Genomic DNA, 17,872 nt, shown 5'->3' on the forward strand with positions numbered 1-17,872 from the left:
GCGCCTCGCCCCATGCCTCCCGCCCAGCCCGCGCGCCCCTCCTCGCCCACGCGTTCCTTCCCGCCTTCCCCGCTCTCGTCTCGTCCCACGCCGCGCCTCGCGTCCCGCCCCACGCCTCCTCTCAGTCCCGCCCCGCCCCGCGCCTGCGCGTCTCGCCCCGCCCCCCGCGCCTCTTTCCCCCACCCCGCTCCGCGCCTTTCACCCCGCCCCGCGCCTTTCACCCCGCCCCATAGACGTCGCCCCGCCCCGTTGCCGTCACTCCGCCCAGCGCCTCTTGCCCTGTTCACATTCCCTCTCCCGGCTTGAAGCCCCTTCCGGCCGTACGTCCTTGGCGCCAGGTCGGCCCGGCGGAGGGGAGGCATGGGCAGAGGGTAGGCTGGAGGGAGGTTACCTTCCCTGTTTCACTCCCAGCCCCCCGACGCGAGAGGAAGCAGCGGCAAGGTCCGCGGGCGGCATGGCAGGAGCTCCAGATGAGCGCGGGCCGGGCCCCGCGGCGAGGGAGCAGCTGCAGCAGCAACACGTCGGATGCCGAGTCTTCTCCGAGCCGCCGGCTCAGGGGATGCCCCAGCAAGGGTTCCTCTCCAGTTTCTTCACCAGTAACCAAAAGTGTCAGCTTATGCTCCTGAAGACGCTGGAGACAAGTAGGAGCCGTGACCGGGAGGCGGGGCGTCTGGGGAGGTGGTGTCTGAGACCGGGTGGGCAGGGAGGGGCCTGGGCGCCCCTCGGCCAGGGGCTCTGGGTTCGGCCCCAGGGGTGGCGGGGGCTGAGTTCGGGCCCCTCGGCGTAGAGTCTAGGCAGATTGGGCACATGAGGGCGGGAATGGGCGTCTGGGCCTCAGTTTCCCTAACAGAAGAGTTGCAGAGGGCCCTTTCAGCACTACACTTGTTTGTGGAATGAACGAGGACACTCATTGGTCTGCCAGATCCTCTGATTTCTTAGGTAAATTATGCAGCAATGTGGGGACTTGAGTGCAGGTGAAGCAGAGTTTTAGAGAGCCACGTTCATTAAGGCATACTGACTGCCGGCAGTGCAAAAGCAACAGTTTTACAATTGTGGTCTTCTTGGAAAGAGTTCTTAACCTTCACACATGGATGGACTTCAGAGTGTAGAAACTCCTGACGTGGACTACAAAACCGTGTGTGTATGCTCCTGAATGCGTTTTTCTGGGGAGAGAGTCCATAGCTCCGTAATACTCTCAAGGAGGCCCACGACCCCCCAAAGGTTAAGAACCACTGCTGTGGGTTAAATAGGAATACCACCTGCTGACCAACTTCTCTCCAGTCCCAGGGACGTTGTCCCAGAGATTCCTTAACACTTACGTTGCCATAGACGTCCTAAGTTTACTTTCGATACATTTAGAAAATCAAAGACTTAAACTTATTTGTCCCAAAGCAGGGTTACTATTTCATAGCTGGGGCCAGTCGCAATTCAAGAATCAACCACCCAAAGATTTTCCAGCCTTGCTGCGACTCTGTGCATCTAGGGAATCAAGGGAGGTGGGAGGAGGAAAGGAAATAGCGGAATGGTGACATTGTATTTACTTTGGAAGGATGTATTGAACGCCTCGTAGGTTCTGGTATGGGAGAATACAGAGATGAGTTAGGACCTTGCCTTTAAGATGTTTCAAAGTGAAATGCAGTGGAAAACATGGGCTGCAGAATTAGACATGGGTTCAAATTCTGGTCCCTTTCCTTGTTAGGTTTGAAAGAGTGATTTAACTCCATGATCTCCTCTATCCTCATCTGCAGAACAAACAAAAAACAAAACAAAAAAAGGGAGAAGGAGGGAGGCTAAAAATATCTCTTTAAGCCTTGTCATGAGGAATAGAATTTACAAGTGTTAGGTGCCAGCATATCAGGAGCTGCGTAAAGAAAGGGTAGCTGTTCTTACAGCGGAGGAGCCGCAAAGTGGAGGAAGAGCTGAGACAGGATGTGAGGAGGGTGAGGGGCTGAACTTGAGCCTCAGGAGGAATTAACCCACCTTATCCTCTCAAGAGGAGGGCTGCTGGGAGAACCTGTTGGTATTAAAGCATCAACCTGCAGCTTTAAAATCCTATCCCTGGGGCGGATATGGTGGGAGAGCCCAGGCCTCATGGGAGATCTTTGTTTTCTTTTTCTCAAAATCAAATCAGTTCTAAATACTGCAGGTCCTTTTTGAAGTACCAAACGACTGTGCTCCCTGAGGAAAAAAAATTTTTTTTTAGAGTCGGGGAACTGTAGACTTTTGGAGCCACTTCAACTTTGTAAAACTTTGTTCCTTGAATAATAATGTGCTTGATATGGTGCCTAACACCCCATGTACACTAAAAATACTTACCACTACTACCTGTTTTACTGTTAACACTATCATTTAAGAGGGGGCAGACTAGTAAAGCAGTAACTATGCCTGGCTTTCTCATCCCGCACTGCCTTTTCCTCGTCTGTTGTTGCTTTTCAGCACTTTAAAAAAGCGAACAAACTTGATTTCTTTCTTTTCCTATTTTTTCCCTTGTGTCATTTAAGTTGCTGTGCATTTGTACTCTCAGACAAGACTTCTGTATGAAAGTTGGTACTAGAGACATTTGGGTTTGTCGTAGTTTGCTGTAATTGTCCCAGGCTCATAGACTCTTAGAAATGGAGGACCCTCGGGAGTTGTCCAGGCCTTTCCACCCCCACCACTGACCAGAGTGTTTGCACACCTCTGCTGGAACAGGTGTTCTGTTCTCTGAGGTTCTTTGGGGCTACCCGGCTGTTGTACCGACAGCTTTAATTGTTGGAAAAACCCTTTCTCACGCTGAGTTGAAATCTGCCCCATGTAACTTCTACCCTTTGGTCCTTGTTCTGTCCTCTGAAGAAATGCTGACTGACTCTGTTCCCCTATGGCACCCTTTCAAATACTTAAAGCTACCATTCCTAGTTCTTTCTCTTTTCCAAATCCACAGATCCCTTTCTTGCTTCCAGTATAGTCCTGTGCTCTTCCAGTCACTTTCCCCCCCGGGAAGAGCTGCAGTTGGCAGGTCCTGTTTAGAGTGTGGTACTGTACTCAGAATGGGACGCTGCATATGGACCAGGACAGACAACCTGGATTCTATGCTGCTGCTTATTTCTATGGCTGTGGCCCAGATTCCCTTAGTCTTTTGGTGTATACTTTAATACATTGTGTTTGATCATTTAACTGGAAGGTATATTTGATATTATCTAAGATGTTCGGTGGTACCCATCTTGGTATTTGTATTAGTGTCTCATTTCATTAAAGACTTGCTTTTATGTTAATTTAAGTTTGTCTTTTTACATTCATTTTTGTCAATTTTAAGATAGTATTACTTCACTAAGATTTGTGAGATACATTTTGATAATATCTTTTACTGCTATTTGAGTAACTTGATTGGTGCTATTTGTTCTAAATAGCATATGTAATTGAAACAATATCTTTCTAGATCCATATGTCAAACTTCTGCTTGATGCCATGAAGTATTCGGGTTGGTAAGTAAATCTTTTTGAGGTGCTGCTCTATATTCTGGCTGCTAAAAACAAAAAATAAAAAACTAAAACTACTTCAGACCCCAGGCCCTTGCCATATGGTAGGTGGTAGTGAGTGGCTGCACTCTCTCCAGGCAGGCCTGTTCTTTCTAGACCTCTTGTGCCCTAACTCCATGTCTCTGGCTCTACCATTCACCTCGGGTATCTAGGAAAGACAGGACTTAACATTTCCTTGTAAGTAATTACCAAACCTGGCTCTTCCACCACGCCACCCCCAGCACTGTCCTTAGTGGGGAAGAAATCTCAGTTTGTTATATGTGCAGGAGCCTTCCAGGTGTGTTTAACTTCGAGGGCATCAGAAGAGTGACTTCTGAGGTCCACTACTTAACATTCTGGCCCGAGGGCAGATACTCCAGTGTATTTCCAGTACAGTCTTAATTAGTCGACCAAATGCTTTATGGAATCATGGCATAGAATTTGAACTGGGATAGAGTTTGCAGAGACAGTTACCTCATTTTACAGACGAGAGACCTGAGTCCTGAAGGTGTTAAGTTGCTTTCCCAAGGTGTCATATGTGGCAGCGGTGGAGGGATGTAGGATCCGGGTCCCCTGTGCCCCGTGCACCCCACTTCTGGACTTTGTCTCTCTAATCCATTCTTGCCTTCTAGTGCTGTTAACAAAGAAAGGCACTTTTCTTGTGAAGATTGTAATGGGAATGTCAGTGGAGGCTTTGACGCTTCAGTGTCTCAGGTAGGCACTTTACTTGAGTTGCTTTCTTTCCTCCGGTTCTCCCTCCTGATATTTGCTGAGCGCCTTCCACAAGCTGGGCATTCTGTTCAGTGGACTGTGTGGGATTCAAAAAATGAGGTCGTTGTGATCCTTACTCTTAAGGCGCTTGCATTCTTACGGGGGAGCCAAGACATAAATGCAGACAGTGATAAAAATCGAGGCAGGTTAAACTCTTTTAGATGGGTGTGGTTACCAATCTGGGACAGTGACGTGATTGACTGAAAGATGCCAGCAGATTCGGCTAGAGGATGTAAAGCCTCTTCAGGGGCAAAGAGGGCAGAGACTGTTGCCCAAAGCAGGGGTAGCATGAACACAGGTGACGTGCTGGGAGCGCACAGGGTGTATGTGGGGAGTGGCGTGTGGTGTAGTCCAGCTGGAGGGCAGGGATGCAGGGGAGCGGGGAGAGACAGGATTGGAAAGAAAGATAGCTGTATGCTGGGAGGCTCTGAAGGCTAAGCTAAAGAGTTTCACCTTTGCCTGGTGAGAAGTGATACACCTTTGAAGACTATTGATGAGGGGAGGGTGTTTTCTCATCCGTAAAATGTGGGTAATAATTGTATCTATCTTACAGAATGGTTATGAGAATTAAATGAGATTTCTCTTGTAAAGTGCTTACCATAGTAAGCAGAGTGAGCATTCAATAAATGTTATTACTAGTCTTAAGTCCCTGGAGGGTTTTGATTGAGTCTTGAGGGGTAGATGGATGTGTCACGTGATGAGGGTAGATGAAAGTGTTATAAGGAACTGTTTCCGTTATGAATATGTAACAGACGTTTGACTGCACCTAACTGCTCCGCGCTGGGGGATTTTATGTGCACTTTGGTTGTGCGTAGCTGTTTCCCAGTGAGCATGGGAGAGAGCGCTACAGCAGAGGGCTGGGACATCTGAGTGCTGGAGTCAGGCAGACTGTGAGTTCAAATCCTGGTTCCCCTGCTTGTTAGCGGTGGGGCTCGGGCAAGTGGTTTGTCTTATTCTCAGCTTCCTCATTTGTCAGTCGATAATCACAGCACCTGCCGCTCCCAGGGTGAGTCGTGGTAGCTTCATCCCCTTCTGGGCTTAAATAGAGTGGACGCTTTGAATCTTCAGCTTACTTCTCAGCAGTGTTACACACAGTTGGACACTCTGTTCTTCTCTTTTAAATTAAAAATTTTGTGAAGTATCTCATTCATATAGAAGAGTAAAAAAAAACCTAGATGTGCGCTCCCGGTCATAATAATAAAATGAACATCTGTGTAAGCGCCACCCAGATTTGAGAAATGGAACATTGCCAGGACTTCAGAAGCCTGTGTTGCCTGCTTGGATCACATTCGTCCTCCCTTCCTGATTCTGACCTCCGTGATAATCATCCCCTGCCTCCCTGTGGTCTTAGCATCTCTGTATACAGTCCGGCAACGTGTTATTTAGTTGCCTGCTTTTCAGCTTTATACTTAGAGTCATACATAATACTTTGTCATTTTATGAAATCCCAGAAGATATAGTCTTCAACTTAATTCTTTTGTTCAACATTGTGAGGTTCTTCTGCACTGTGTGTCCCTCTGGTTTATTTAGTTTCACTGTTGTGTATTATTCCGTGCTATGTCTGTACTAGAGGTTAGCCCGCCTAATACCAACTGCTTCCAACTTTGTGATTGTGAACAGCGCTGCCATGAGCGTTCTTCACCTTCTTCCCTGGTGCACGTGGGTGAGAGCTGCTCCTCGGAGTCCACCTGGAGTGGAGTTGTGGGGTCACATCACATGCGTACCCCTGACTTTAACAGCTGATGCCAGTTTCTTGCCTTGGTTTCCTGTGTACAACACTCTCGGGGTTGCTCCTCTGCTAGCTCACCTTCCTCTGCCAGCCCTTACATGTCGAAGTCCCGTAACCCTTGCTATTAGACCCCCTTCTCTTGCTCTGTGCTCTGCCAAGGGGACCTCTGTCACTTTTCTAGGTCAGAGCTGTCTGGAATGCCGCATCCACATAGCCAGGGTGTTCACTGAACACCTACACTTGGATGTCTTAGAGGCACCTCAGACCTGACATATCCAAGTCCACATTGGTGATTTTTACCATCCTCCATCCCCACCCAACCCGGTCTTTTAGTTTTGTGTATCTCTGTGAATGGTGCCACTCTTCGTCTTATAACCCAAGCCAGAAATTTAGGGGTCATCCTTGATACCTCTGATTCCCTTCCCATATTCTGTCCATCACCACATTTTGTCCAGTCTGTCTCCTACATACCTTTTTAGGCTCCCACCATCCTAGCTCGTGTACTGTCATCTCTTGCCTAGAATAGTTCCTTTGCCTTCAACTAGTCTCTCTGCATCCAGTTTTGATCATCTTTTGCTTATTTTTCCAACTGTGGTCAAAAGGGTAAAAACAAAATGAAACAAAAACACCCGCATTTCACCACTTCCTTTCAGTGACTTCCCACTGTTGTCAGAAGAATGATTTGGCTCCTGCTGACCTCACCAGCCTAATGTCTTGCCTGTCGCCTCCAACTCTGTGCTTCAGCGCTACAGGCCTGCTTTCAGCTCGTCAAATGCTCTGTTCCCTCGGCCGTCCCCCTCCCTGTTGCACATGTTGTTCTGTCTGTCTGGAATGTTCTCTTCCCCTCTCCTCAAATGTAACTCCTATTCATCCGCTAGAGCCCAGTTCCAACATTCCTTCTGCAGAGAAACCTTTCCCAACCCTCCAGAGCGGGTTGGGCACTCTCACTGTATGTACTCCTGACAGGCTGGCTTTTTCTTTATGACAGCTGTCATTGCATGTGTTTACACATTTGATTAATGTCTATCTCCATTAGCAGATTATAAATCTAATAGGTCTGGGTAAATATTAGTTGAGTAAATGAATGTTGAATGAATGTTTATAAAGTATCTGGCACATATCCTAGCATCTTCACACAGTAAATTCACAGTAAGTGGAAACTATTATCATTAGGATCCCTCACGTCTGTATTATTCTTATAGGGTCCTGCCCCATGTGCTGTTGGCTTTTTGCACTTCTTTCTGAAGGTCTTTCCGAGGACTTTTCCTGGCGATTCTAGTAGAATGGGACAGTAGTGGTCATTCATTGTTGATTCATTCCTCATTCAGATACTTGATAAGGAGCATTTTACATGTATTCTCATTTAATTCTCATAATTCTATAAGGTAGGTGCTTTAATTGTCTCCTTTTTATAGTTGAGGAAACTGAGGCACAGAAAGCCTAAGAAACTTGCCCAAGGTCGCTGAATTAGAGAAGGGTAGGGCTGGAATCTGAACCTCCCTGCTTTATTCCAAAGTCCACTCTCTTAATTGTAAGGCTGTGGAGCCCAGGACAGACCGGTACGGTGAACCCAGTGAAGATGGTATGTGAATAAATGTCCCTAATCCAAGTGCTGTGGAAGTCCAGAGAGCGGAGAAGGGGAAGTGAGGCACTGGGGAAGGCTCAACGGGGCCCGTTTGGTTAGGACCAGGCCCGGCTGGATGGATTGGTGTGGGGTTTGCAGACAAGAGGGTGGAGGCACTCCAAGTGGAGGAGCCCCTCAGGTGAGAGAGAAGGTGGAATCCACGAGATGAGAGGAGACTTTAGAGATAATGGAACCTCTCTTGTTTTGGTGCCTCTTAGATTGTTTTGTGCCAGAATAATATCCGTAACCAGGCCCACATGAGCAGAGTGGTCACCCACGAGCTCGTTCACGCGTTTGATCATTGTCGCGCGCACGTCGACTGGTTCACCAACGTCCGACATTTGGCCTGCTCTGAGGTAAGTTCTGTGGTGGAAGATACCTTCTTTCCCCCGGAACATTGTGTGTTTGAACTTTTTATTCAAGTGTGATTCATTTAAACGCATTCCTTTTCTTGTCATAATTCCACATTAGTCTTGAATTTCCATTTTTACTATTTTAACCATTTTAACTATTGCATACAATTTTTTAGATATAAGAGACATTTTAAGTATCTTTAGGATTGTCTTAAATGTAACCTTTAAATCCTAATTGTAGTGATGACTTTAATTATAACAATAAACTATTTTTCCTATGGAATAAACCATATAATGTAAAAAATATAGTTAACATTTACTGAGGGCTGTGTGCCAAACCTGTTCTGTTTGTGGATTTTATGTAACCCTCACAATGGCCCATTGAGGTGGCCACTGTGATCCCCGTGTTATATGTGCAAGTGAGGTGGTTTCGATTCCCCGTAGGCAGTAAGTGGCAGAGGCAGGATTACAACCACGGTTCTTGACTGGTTTGCTGTGCTGCCTTCCGTAGGTAAAGCTTCTTGCCTTCCCTGGAGTAAAACATTTAGTCTCAAAAAACACAGCATAGAAAGCTATTCATTACTAAGCATTTTGGATTGCTCTCAAAGTGCACATGTGTATATCCTCCTAGAGAGACATTTGTGTTTCATATTTGCATTTCATTGATTCAAGAGTACAGTGTCCTGAGAAGTTAAAAAAACTAATATAAATTCCAGGCTTATATTTTATAACTTAAGATTATTTTCTCTTTCCCTTGAAATTAATAAGCAGCCCCACTACATCTAATTATAACTCATTATTTGTAGAGAAGCCTGAAACCTGACTTTTTAAATATTTATCTCTCTTGAGTATTAGGAGAATTAATGCCAGTTAGCTAGGTAAAGTGTGTTAAGTCCTTCGAGCTCCTCAGAGGAACACAGCCATGTTATTATAGAGGTAACAAGAAATGGGCCATTCTGATTGCAGTCAATGAGTGAAAACGTGGCTGGGTTGGTTATAGAATCTGTGTGGGTAATTCCACAACATTTTTACCAATTAAAGCTGCTTTTTTTTTTTTAACTTTTTTTATTGAGTTATAGTCATTTTACAATGTTGTGTCAAATTCCAGTGTAGAGCACAATTTTTCAGTTATACATTAACATACATATATTCATTGTCACATTTTTTTGCGCAGTGAGCTACAAGATCTTGTATATATTTCCCTGTGCTATACAGTATAATCTTCTTTATCTATTCTACATATGCCTATCAGTACCTACAGATTTTGAACTCCTAGTCTGTCCCTTCCCACCCCCCGCCCCCTTGGCAACCATAAGTTTGTATTCTATGTCTATGAGTCTGTTTCTGTTTTGTATTTATGTTCTTTTTTTTTTTTTTTTTTTTAAGATTCCACATATGAGTGATCTCATATGGTATTTTTCTTTCTCTTTCTGGCTTACTTCACTTAGAATGACATTTCTCCAGGGACATCCATGTTGCTGCAAATGGCGTTATGTTGTTGGTTTTTATGGCTGAATAGTATTCCATTGTATAAATATACCACATCTTCATTCAGTCATCTGTTGATGGAAATTTAGGCTGTTTCCATGTCTCGGCTATTGTAAATTGTGCTGCTATGAACATTGGGGTGCAGGTGTCTTTTTGAAGTAGGGTTCCTTCTGGATATATGCCCAGGAGCGGGATTCCTGGGTCACATGGTAAGTCTATTCCTAGGCTTTTGAGAAATCTCCATACTGTTTTCCACAGTGGCTTTCCTTGCTTCCCTCTCCCACTCTTAATAATTTAGATGTCTTCTTTTACAATTTTGTGTTTATTCTATTTGTAATTCATGGTAGTTATCTCTTTTCCAGTTACGAGTTTCTCATTTTTGTAGCATCTTGTTTCTTTTCTATTTAGAAATATTTCTTTTAGCATGAGTTTAGTGTTGCTAAACTCTTAGTTTTTGCTTGTCTGGGAAGTTCTTTATCTCTCCTTCTATTCTAAAGGACAGCCTTGCTGAATAGACTATCCTAGGCTGCATCTTTTTTTCATTCAGGACTTTGAATATATCTTGCCACTCCCTTCTGGCCTGAAGAGTTTGTGTAGAGAAATCAGCTGAGAGCGTTATGGGGGTTCCCTTGTAACTCATTCTTTGTTTTTCTTTTGCTGCCTTTAGGATCATTTCTTTATCCTTGACTCTGGCCATCTGGATTATGGTGTGTCTTGGTGTGGGTCTGTTTGGGTTCTTCCTGTTTGGGACCCTCTGAGCCTCCTGTACTAGGATATCTGATTCCTTCTTTAACTTTGGGAAGTTTGCAGTCACGATTTCTTCAAATACCTTTTCAATCCCCTTTGTTCTTTCTTCCCCTTCTGGAACCCCTATTATGCATAGATGGGCACACTTTATATTATCCCATAGGTCCCTTATATTGTTTTCATTGTTTTTTTATTTGTTTTTCTCTCAGCTGTTCTGATTGGGTGCTTTCTGTTGTCCTGTCTTCTAGGTCACTTATTCGTTCCTCTGCATTATGTAGTCTGCTTTGCACAGCCTTTAGGTCAGCTCTCATCTCAGCAAATGAGTTTACTAATTCTGCTTGGTTCTTCTTTATAGCTTCTATTTCATTTTTGACATATTTTATACTCTAAAGACTATTTCTTTTAGTTCCTTCAGTACTTTGATCACTCCTTTTTTGAAATCTTGATCTAGTGGACCATCAATGTCTATTTCCTTGCTCGTGCTTTCAGGGGATTTCTCTTGATCTTTTGGTTGGGAGTGGTTCCTCTGCTTTTTCATATTGCTCCTATCTCTCTGGCACTGTGGCCGATGGGCAAGCGGGTCACTCCCCCTCCCGATGCTGCAGTCAGATGCTGCACTCTGCCCAGCACCGTGGTAAGGTGCTGCGTTCCTGCCAGGAAGGCGGGTGGCTGCCTGCTCTCTCCTGGCACCTGTTGCTCCGCTGCTCTGTGCAGCTGCCTGCTCTGCCTCGGGTCAGCGCTCCGTAGGCGGGCTCGGGGAAGACCGCGGAACAGCCCCGCCCCAGCTCTGTGCCAAATCTCAGCTCCTTGTTTGCCTTGGCGGCACGAGTTCTCTGAGGTGCCAGGGCAGAAAGATCCTATCTGCCTTGGGCTGTAAACAAGTCTCAGTCCTGCCTGGGAGGTTGCGGAGCCCCTGGGTGCGGCCCCGACCCTGCCTGGGCATTGCACACAGGGAGGAGATGGTGGCTGTGGCTGCACCCCACCTCTCTTCTCACGCGAAGCTCCAGTAACAGCATCACAGGTCTGAGGACACAAAGGCTACGGTGCTCTTCCCCCCAGGGCACACTAGCCTTGTTGCTTTGCTTTTTTCGCAATTTATGGGGGACCGAGGTAGTTCAGCTCTGTATCTCCTCCCAACCATGGCACGCAGCCCCCTGCAGTCCCCCAGGGCTGCCTCAGTGCAGCCGCCCCAGTTCTCCGCCCGGCTCAGGTGGCCTGTCCCAGCCCCCAGCTGCTGGCTTGTGTCTTGGGCTGGGTGTCGTGGGGACCCTCTGTGCCCATTTAACTTAGTTCTGTTGGTCAAGGGGTGCTCGGAGCAGATCTGAGCCTTGGAGGCTCCCCCTCTGTCCTCTTGGCCTCTCCATTGGAGAGGGGAGACCCAGCGAATGAGCACTATTCCTCCTTTGCCACTCCCTCCCCGTGGGACCGGTCCCACACTGTTTTGTTTTTTCTTCTTTCTTTTTTCCTTTTCTCCTACCAGATTTTTGGCGTCTTTGCCTTTTGAAGAGGGCGATGTTCTGTCGGAGTTTGGCAGGTGCTCTGGTTGGCTGAGTGGGTCCATAGATGTGAGTTTTGGTGTATTTGTGGGAGAGGGTGAGCTACAAGTGTCTTTCTACTCCACCATCTTGCTTCTCTCTATTCCTAGTCTTTTGAGGAATCTCCATACTGTTTTCCACAGTGGCTGCACCAAACTGCATTCCCACCAGCAGTGTAGGAGACTTCCCTTTTCTCCACAGCCTCTCCAGCATTTGTCATTTGTGGACTTTTGAATGACGGCCATTCTGACTGGTGTTGGTGATACCTCATCGTAGTTTTGATTTGCATTTCTCTGATAATTAGTGACATGGAGCATTTTTTCATGTGCCTTTTGATCGTTTGTATTTCTTCCTTGGAGAATTGCTTGTTTAGGTCTTCTGCCCATTTTTGGATTGGGTTGTTTGTTTTCTTCTTATTAAGTCGTATGAGCTGCTTATATATTCTGGAGATCAAGCCTTTGTCAGTTTCATTTCCAAAAATGTTCTCCCATTCCATAGGTTGTCATTTTGTTTTTCTTATGGTTTCCTTTGCTGTGCAGAAGCTTGTAAGTTTCATTAGGTCCCATTTGTTTATTCTTGCTTTTATTTCTATTGCTTGGGTAGACTGCCTTAGGAGAACATTTTTGAGACGTATGTCAGATAATGTTTTGTCTATGTTTTCTTCTAGGAGGTTTATTTTATCTTGTCTTATTTTTAAGTCTTTGATCCATTTTGAGTTGATTTTTGTATATGGTGTAAGGGAGTGTTCTAGCTTCATTGCTTTGCATGCTGCTGTCCAGTTTTCCCAACACCATTTGCTGAAGAGACTGTCTTTATTCCATTGTATATTCTTGCCTCCTTTGTCAAAGATTAGTTGACCAAAAGTTTGTGGGTTCATTTCTGGGCTCTCTGTTGTGTTCCTTTGGTCTATATGCCTGGTTTTGTACCAATACCATGCTGTCTTGATGACTGTAGCTCTATAGTATTGTCTGAAGTCTGGGAGAGTTATTCCTCCAGCCTGTTTCTTTCTCTTCAGTAATGCTTCGGCAATTCTAGGTCTTTGATGGTTCCATATAAATTTTATTATGATTTGTTCTAGTTCTGTGAAATATGTCCTGGGTAATTTGATAGGGGTTGCATTAAATCTGTAGATTGCCTTGGGCAGTGTGACCATTTTAACAATATTGATTCTTCCAATCCAGGAGCATGGGATATCTTTCCATATTTTTAAGTCTTCTTTAATTTCCTTAATCAGTGTTTTATAGTTTTCTGTGTATAATTCTTTCACCTCCTTGGTTAGATTTATTCCTAGGTATTTTATTACTTTGGGTGCTATTTTAAAGGGGATTGTTTCTTTACTTTTGTTTCCTGTTGATTCATCGTTAGTGTAAAGAAATGCAACTGACTTTTGACCATTATTCTTGTAACCTGCTACCTTGCTGAATTCTTTAATTATTTCTAGTAGTTTTTGTGTGGACCTTTTAGGGTTTTCTATATATAGTATCATGTCATCTGCAAATAGTGACACTTTTACCTCTTCTTTTCAAATGTGGATCCCTTTTATTTCTCTCTCTTGCCTGATTGCTGTGGCTAGGACTTCCAAGACTATGTTGAACAGGAGTGGTGATAGTTAAAGCTGCTTTTTATCTTAAAGATACATCAAATTAGAAAATATGTCCTAACCTCAGGCTGTTGTGTTCATAGCATGACCCGTCTGGAATGTTCTTGGTGCTTTGAACCACTTAATTTCTCACAGGCCAATCAAGGCCTTGGCGGAAGGTCACAGAGTTACACAGGTTTAAGGGAAGGTCCAAGACAGTTTCAGTGATTTGGGCTAGGAGGCCTGGGAGGTTCATGTGCTTAAAAAGTGTCTTAGATACTGATATATTCAAGTTTTTTAGGGGGTGAGGGGTGGTAATTGGGCTTACTTATTTATTTGTAATGGAGGTACTGGGGATTGAACCCAGGACCTCATGCATGCTAAGCACACGCTCTACCACTGAGCTATACCTTCCCCACTGCTGTATTCAGTTTTACGCCCATATTGAAACTCAATTTGTAGATCTTTGGAAGAATACTTTCTTGAAGTCCTCATGGTAATTTCTAGAAGTGCTTGTATCATATAGAGAGCACAGTCTTTGACTCAGAGGTCCAGCTGAGGTTCCAGAAGTAAGGCTCCAGCGTAAAGGTCTGAAAATTCCTTTTGGTAGGTGATTGCCCCTCGTATGTTTGATGTTGTCTAGCATAGCTCGTGGATATTTGCTCTTTTTTTTTTTTTTTAACTTAAGAACTACTTAAGGCAGTAGAGTTAAAAATTTAAGTCTTACAGATACTCTGCTCTCAGAAGAACATGCCGATTTTTTATTCTTTTACAATTAAACAAGTGCTTGTTTTCTTTTTGTTTTTCTTCTGTCTTTGTGGTAGGTTCGAGCTGCTAACCTCAGTGGAGACTGCTCACTTGTCAATGAAATATTCAGGTTACATTTTGGATTAAAACAACACCACCAGGTAAAACCTAACACCTGAAATCATTTCCCCTCAAGAGTGCTATGAGTAGAAATAACAAATAGAGAAATGAGAAGTACATTTAGTATTTGAAATTTGACAAAACTGCTTCTATGAAAGGAGTACAAAATATATACCGCTTAAGCCAAGTAGATGAAGTTCAGTTCCACCATCAAATTGTAGGCGAGGCCATGGCCCCATGACTGAGTGAGAGGGTTTTATAGTGACGAGAGCGTGGGCTCGCTCTTGGGACACTTCTGGGTGGGGCAGATGAAGGACAGAAGTGAAGTCACAGCCGGTCTTACTTTTATCCCAGCAGACCTGGGCTTACACATGAAACCAGCACAGCGCTCTCGAGACAGGAGAGCGATGCCTTTGAGAACAGACCGCACTCAGCTCCGCCTGTGGCTGTGTCGTAGCACGCCTCCTACGGCTGTGTGACGTGACGGCAGAGCTTTGGCTCGGCGCAGACTTGATAATGAGCTGAGCTGAGAGACATTTTGTAAACAACACAGAACAGAAACACAAAAGAAAACTAGAGGCAAGATCATCCTGCTAGAAAGCTTTTAAGGTCCATGATCGATGGATGGACGGGGGAGAGGGGGTTTAGAATGGATGGACTGATAGAGAATGTGGGCGGTCCTGCCCACAGCAGCCCAGGGGCTCTGTGTTCACACGTGGAGAGAGGCTGGTCGGAGGCTGTCTATGGCCAGAGGTTGCCGGGCCAGTTTGTGAGGTGCATGGGCCTCAGGATCGCAGGTGCAGCCAGATGCAAAAAGGACAAGCTTGGAACAACAGCAGGGAGGCCCTGGGTTCTCTAGAGGAGAAAGGAACTCAGCTCTGGGAAGGAAGGCTGACAGCCACAGCGAACCATTGGGAGAAACTGTGAGCTTACCGAATGGGAGCTGGAAGGCAGACCTGGGCCTGGGAGGGGCGGCTACTTGGACTGGGCTGTGAGGCGTTCAGGCTGTGCCAAGTCAGCGGAGGGTCACTGGCTTGTCTTGTGCCGCGTGTCTTCTGTGCCCTCGAGTCCCTGCTCATCTGGTAAATTCAGCCCGGGCGGCATTTGAATGAGCTGTGTGTTCTGGCTGTCAGTGGGCAGGGTGGAAGTAGCGTGCCCATCAGCACATCCCAGAGAAGAGGCTGAGGCAGGTAAAGCATGAGGTCCGAGGCCCAGAGTCTGAAAGAGAAGTCTGTGCTCCTTACATTGGATAGAGCAGCAGAAAACGGTCAGAACTAGCGCTGGATGGAACATCTATGGGGGTGACGGGAGCCAGTGCGGGGAGAAGAGGCCCTGGGTTTATGCAGCATGTACCCAAGAAATGCAAACGTCAGTTACAGTGACTCACTGTAAAACTGCACACTTTTAGCAGAAATCTATTTCATCTGGAAATAAGTTAATCTGAATTGTGATCTACTCTTGTGCCTCCTGACCTTGGAGGCTCAGCAGGCAGACAAATGTTTACTACTGTGTTAATGCCTGGAGGGGAGACCTTTCTTCTCTCCGGCAGTTGCTGTCATGGCTCTAGGCGGTTCTTCCTCTCCTTCTTATTCCTCTAAACCTCGGGTTTATTTTTTAAATTGGCATTTGATTTCAGGCTGAGAAGCACTGATTTATATTCCTGTATTCATGAACGTGCTGATCAGGCTGGAGTAAAACTGGGCACATACAGAGAAAACTCCGTGATGGACGGGGTGCACAGCCATCAGAATCCATGTCTGGTGGTTTTTCAGGAACAGGTTGAATGCCATTTTGATTTTTAGTTTGGGCCTGTGGAGAAGGAAGCAGATTTAAAGCTCTTCAAGAATTAGAATGGCCAACCTTACATTTCTTAAAATATTAGAATACTGAGAACTTCTAGTCTATCACTATGTAACATTAAGTAAATTATTTTCTTAGGTAGAGAATTAAATGCCCATGCAAAGAACAATCAGGACGAAAAAAGTTGTTTGATTTTCTTTTTTTCCCTGAAAAATGAGGACACCTTCAAATTTTGTGTGTATGTATGTGTGGTTTCCTGTTCCCCTCCCAGGAAAAGCTACCTAGCATTGGTCAGCGCAGAGTTAGGGGAGAGAGGCACAGAGTAAAGTGTATTTCAGATTTATTGAAATTAAAAAGAATTCAACCAGAACTTTATTTATAGACTTAAAAAAATAATTTTGTAAATTTGGAGTTACTGTTTGGCAGACAGCGTCTAGAACTTCCAAGAATGACGTCCGCTTATATTATTGGGAAAGATGAGGAGAGGGAGGAGGTCATCCTTACACATAAATACTTTTAGGTTGAGCTGAACATGCTCCATAATTTAATGTTGCTTCTTTGGAATGACAGAAATTAATAAAACAGTGTGAGAGGAAATTAATTTTGACTGTGGTTTAGACATTATATACAATGTTATATTTTATGATTAAGTTTTTATATCAAATTAAAGCCACACACTCCTCTTTCTCCTTAGACTTGTGTGCGAGACAGAGCCATTCTTTCTATTCTAGCTGTTCGGAACATCAGCAAAGAAGTCGCTCAGAAGGCTGTTGATGAAGTTTTTGAGTCTTGTTTCAATGACCATGAACCTTTCGGAAGGATCCCACATAACAAGACGTATGCAAGACACGCTCACAGAGACTTTCAGAACCGGGATCGGTACTACGCAAACATATGAAGACAACGACGTGTTATATCACAGAGCTTCAGCGAGCATGAGGAAGGTACGGCTCCCCGGTGGACAAACGTGTAAAACGTAAACGGTCAGTTAAATACTGAGGAGACACAGAAGATGCTGACTGTAGCACATGATCAGAAAAAGTAACTGTGCTGAAAAATGAAACCGCCTTGAACTCCAAGGCAAAAATTATATCTTTGTAGTTAACCATTTGGTAAATAAGGCAAATAAATTGCATTTCAATATTTTCTACAATGTACTTGTTTTTTATTTGTGTTTTATTTTTTATTATCGTGATTTGTTTTTATTACATATGGTTCTTTTAAAGTTTGATTCTGAAACCTGTGAAGTGTGCCCTTTGTACGATGTCAAGGTGACCACTGTTTACCTTACACGTAAAGACAGATGGACCGATCTCATGAGAGGACATTTATTGAAATGTTGTGGTTGACCTGCAACATTATGTTAGTTCCTGTCATACCACATCATTTCTCTCCTCCCTCCCCCCTGGAAACCACCTATTTGTTCTCTGTATTTATGACTCTGTTTTGATGTTTGTTCATTTGGTTTTTAGATTCCACATATAAGTGAAGTCACACAGTGTTTGTCTTTCCCCATCTGACTTGTTTCTCTGAGCTGACAGTCCTACCACCAGTGCACAAGGGTTCCTTTTCTCCACATCCTTGCCAACACTAGTCATTTGTTGTTTTTTGAATGATAGCCACTCTGACAGGTGTGAGGTGATGTCTCACTGTGGCTTTGATTTGGATTTCTGTGATGATCAGTGATGTTGAGCATTCTTCACTTGCTTGTTGTCCATTTGTATGTCTTTGTGATTTGAGTTACACACATGTATCCATTGTCAAAGTGGTACAGTCAATATTTATGCATCTCAATATATATAAAATCTATCTTAAAAAATAATTGAATGGTGGGTGGCGAGTGGGTGGAGGTGCAGATTAAACAAGATGGCAGAGTGTTGACAAC

General features: G+C 44.7%; 1 protein-coding gene across 2 annotated transcripts; it reads left to right on the forward strand.

Annotated features, from left to right (window-relative positions):
- The first annotated feature begins 229 nt into the window (after nucleotides 1-229).
- ATP23 (ATP23 metallopeptidase and ATP synthase assembly factor homolog) lies at nucleotides 230-17,140 on the forward strand. Of its 2 annotated transcripts, none has more exons than XM_010946346.3 (6): nucleotides 230-641; nucleotides 3,416-3,461; nucleotides 4,127-4,208; nucleotides 7,837-7,974; nucleotides 14,145-14,228; nucleotides 16,682-17,140. In XM_010946346.3, the coding sequence occupies exons 1-6, from the start codon at nucleotides 455-457 to the stop codon at nucleotides 16,883-16,885; spliced, it is 741 nt and encodes a 246-aa protein (XP_010944648.2). In that variant the 5' UTR covers nucleotides 230-454; the 3' UTR covers nucleotides 16,886-17,140. The 2 variants fall into 2 exon arrangements, with proteins under 2 accessions (XP_010944648.2, XP_045366132.2); XM_045510176.2 differs by having other exon boundaries at nucleotides 316-641; nucleotides 16,719-17,140.
- Nucleotides 17,141-17,872: the final 732 nt, after the last annotated feature.

This window comes from Camelus bactrianus, chromosome 12 (assembly GCF_048773025.1).
Source record: "Camelus bactrianus isolate YW-2024 breed Bactrian camel chromosome 12, ASM4877302v1, whole genome shotgun sequence".
Lineage (NCBI taxonomy): Eukaryota > Metazoa > Chordata > Mammalia > Artiodactyla > Camelidae > Camelus > Camelus bactrianus.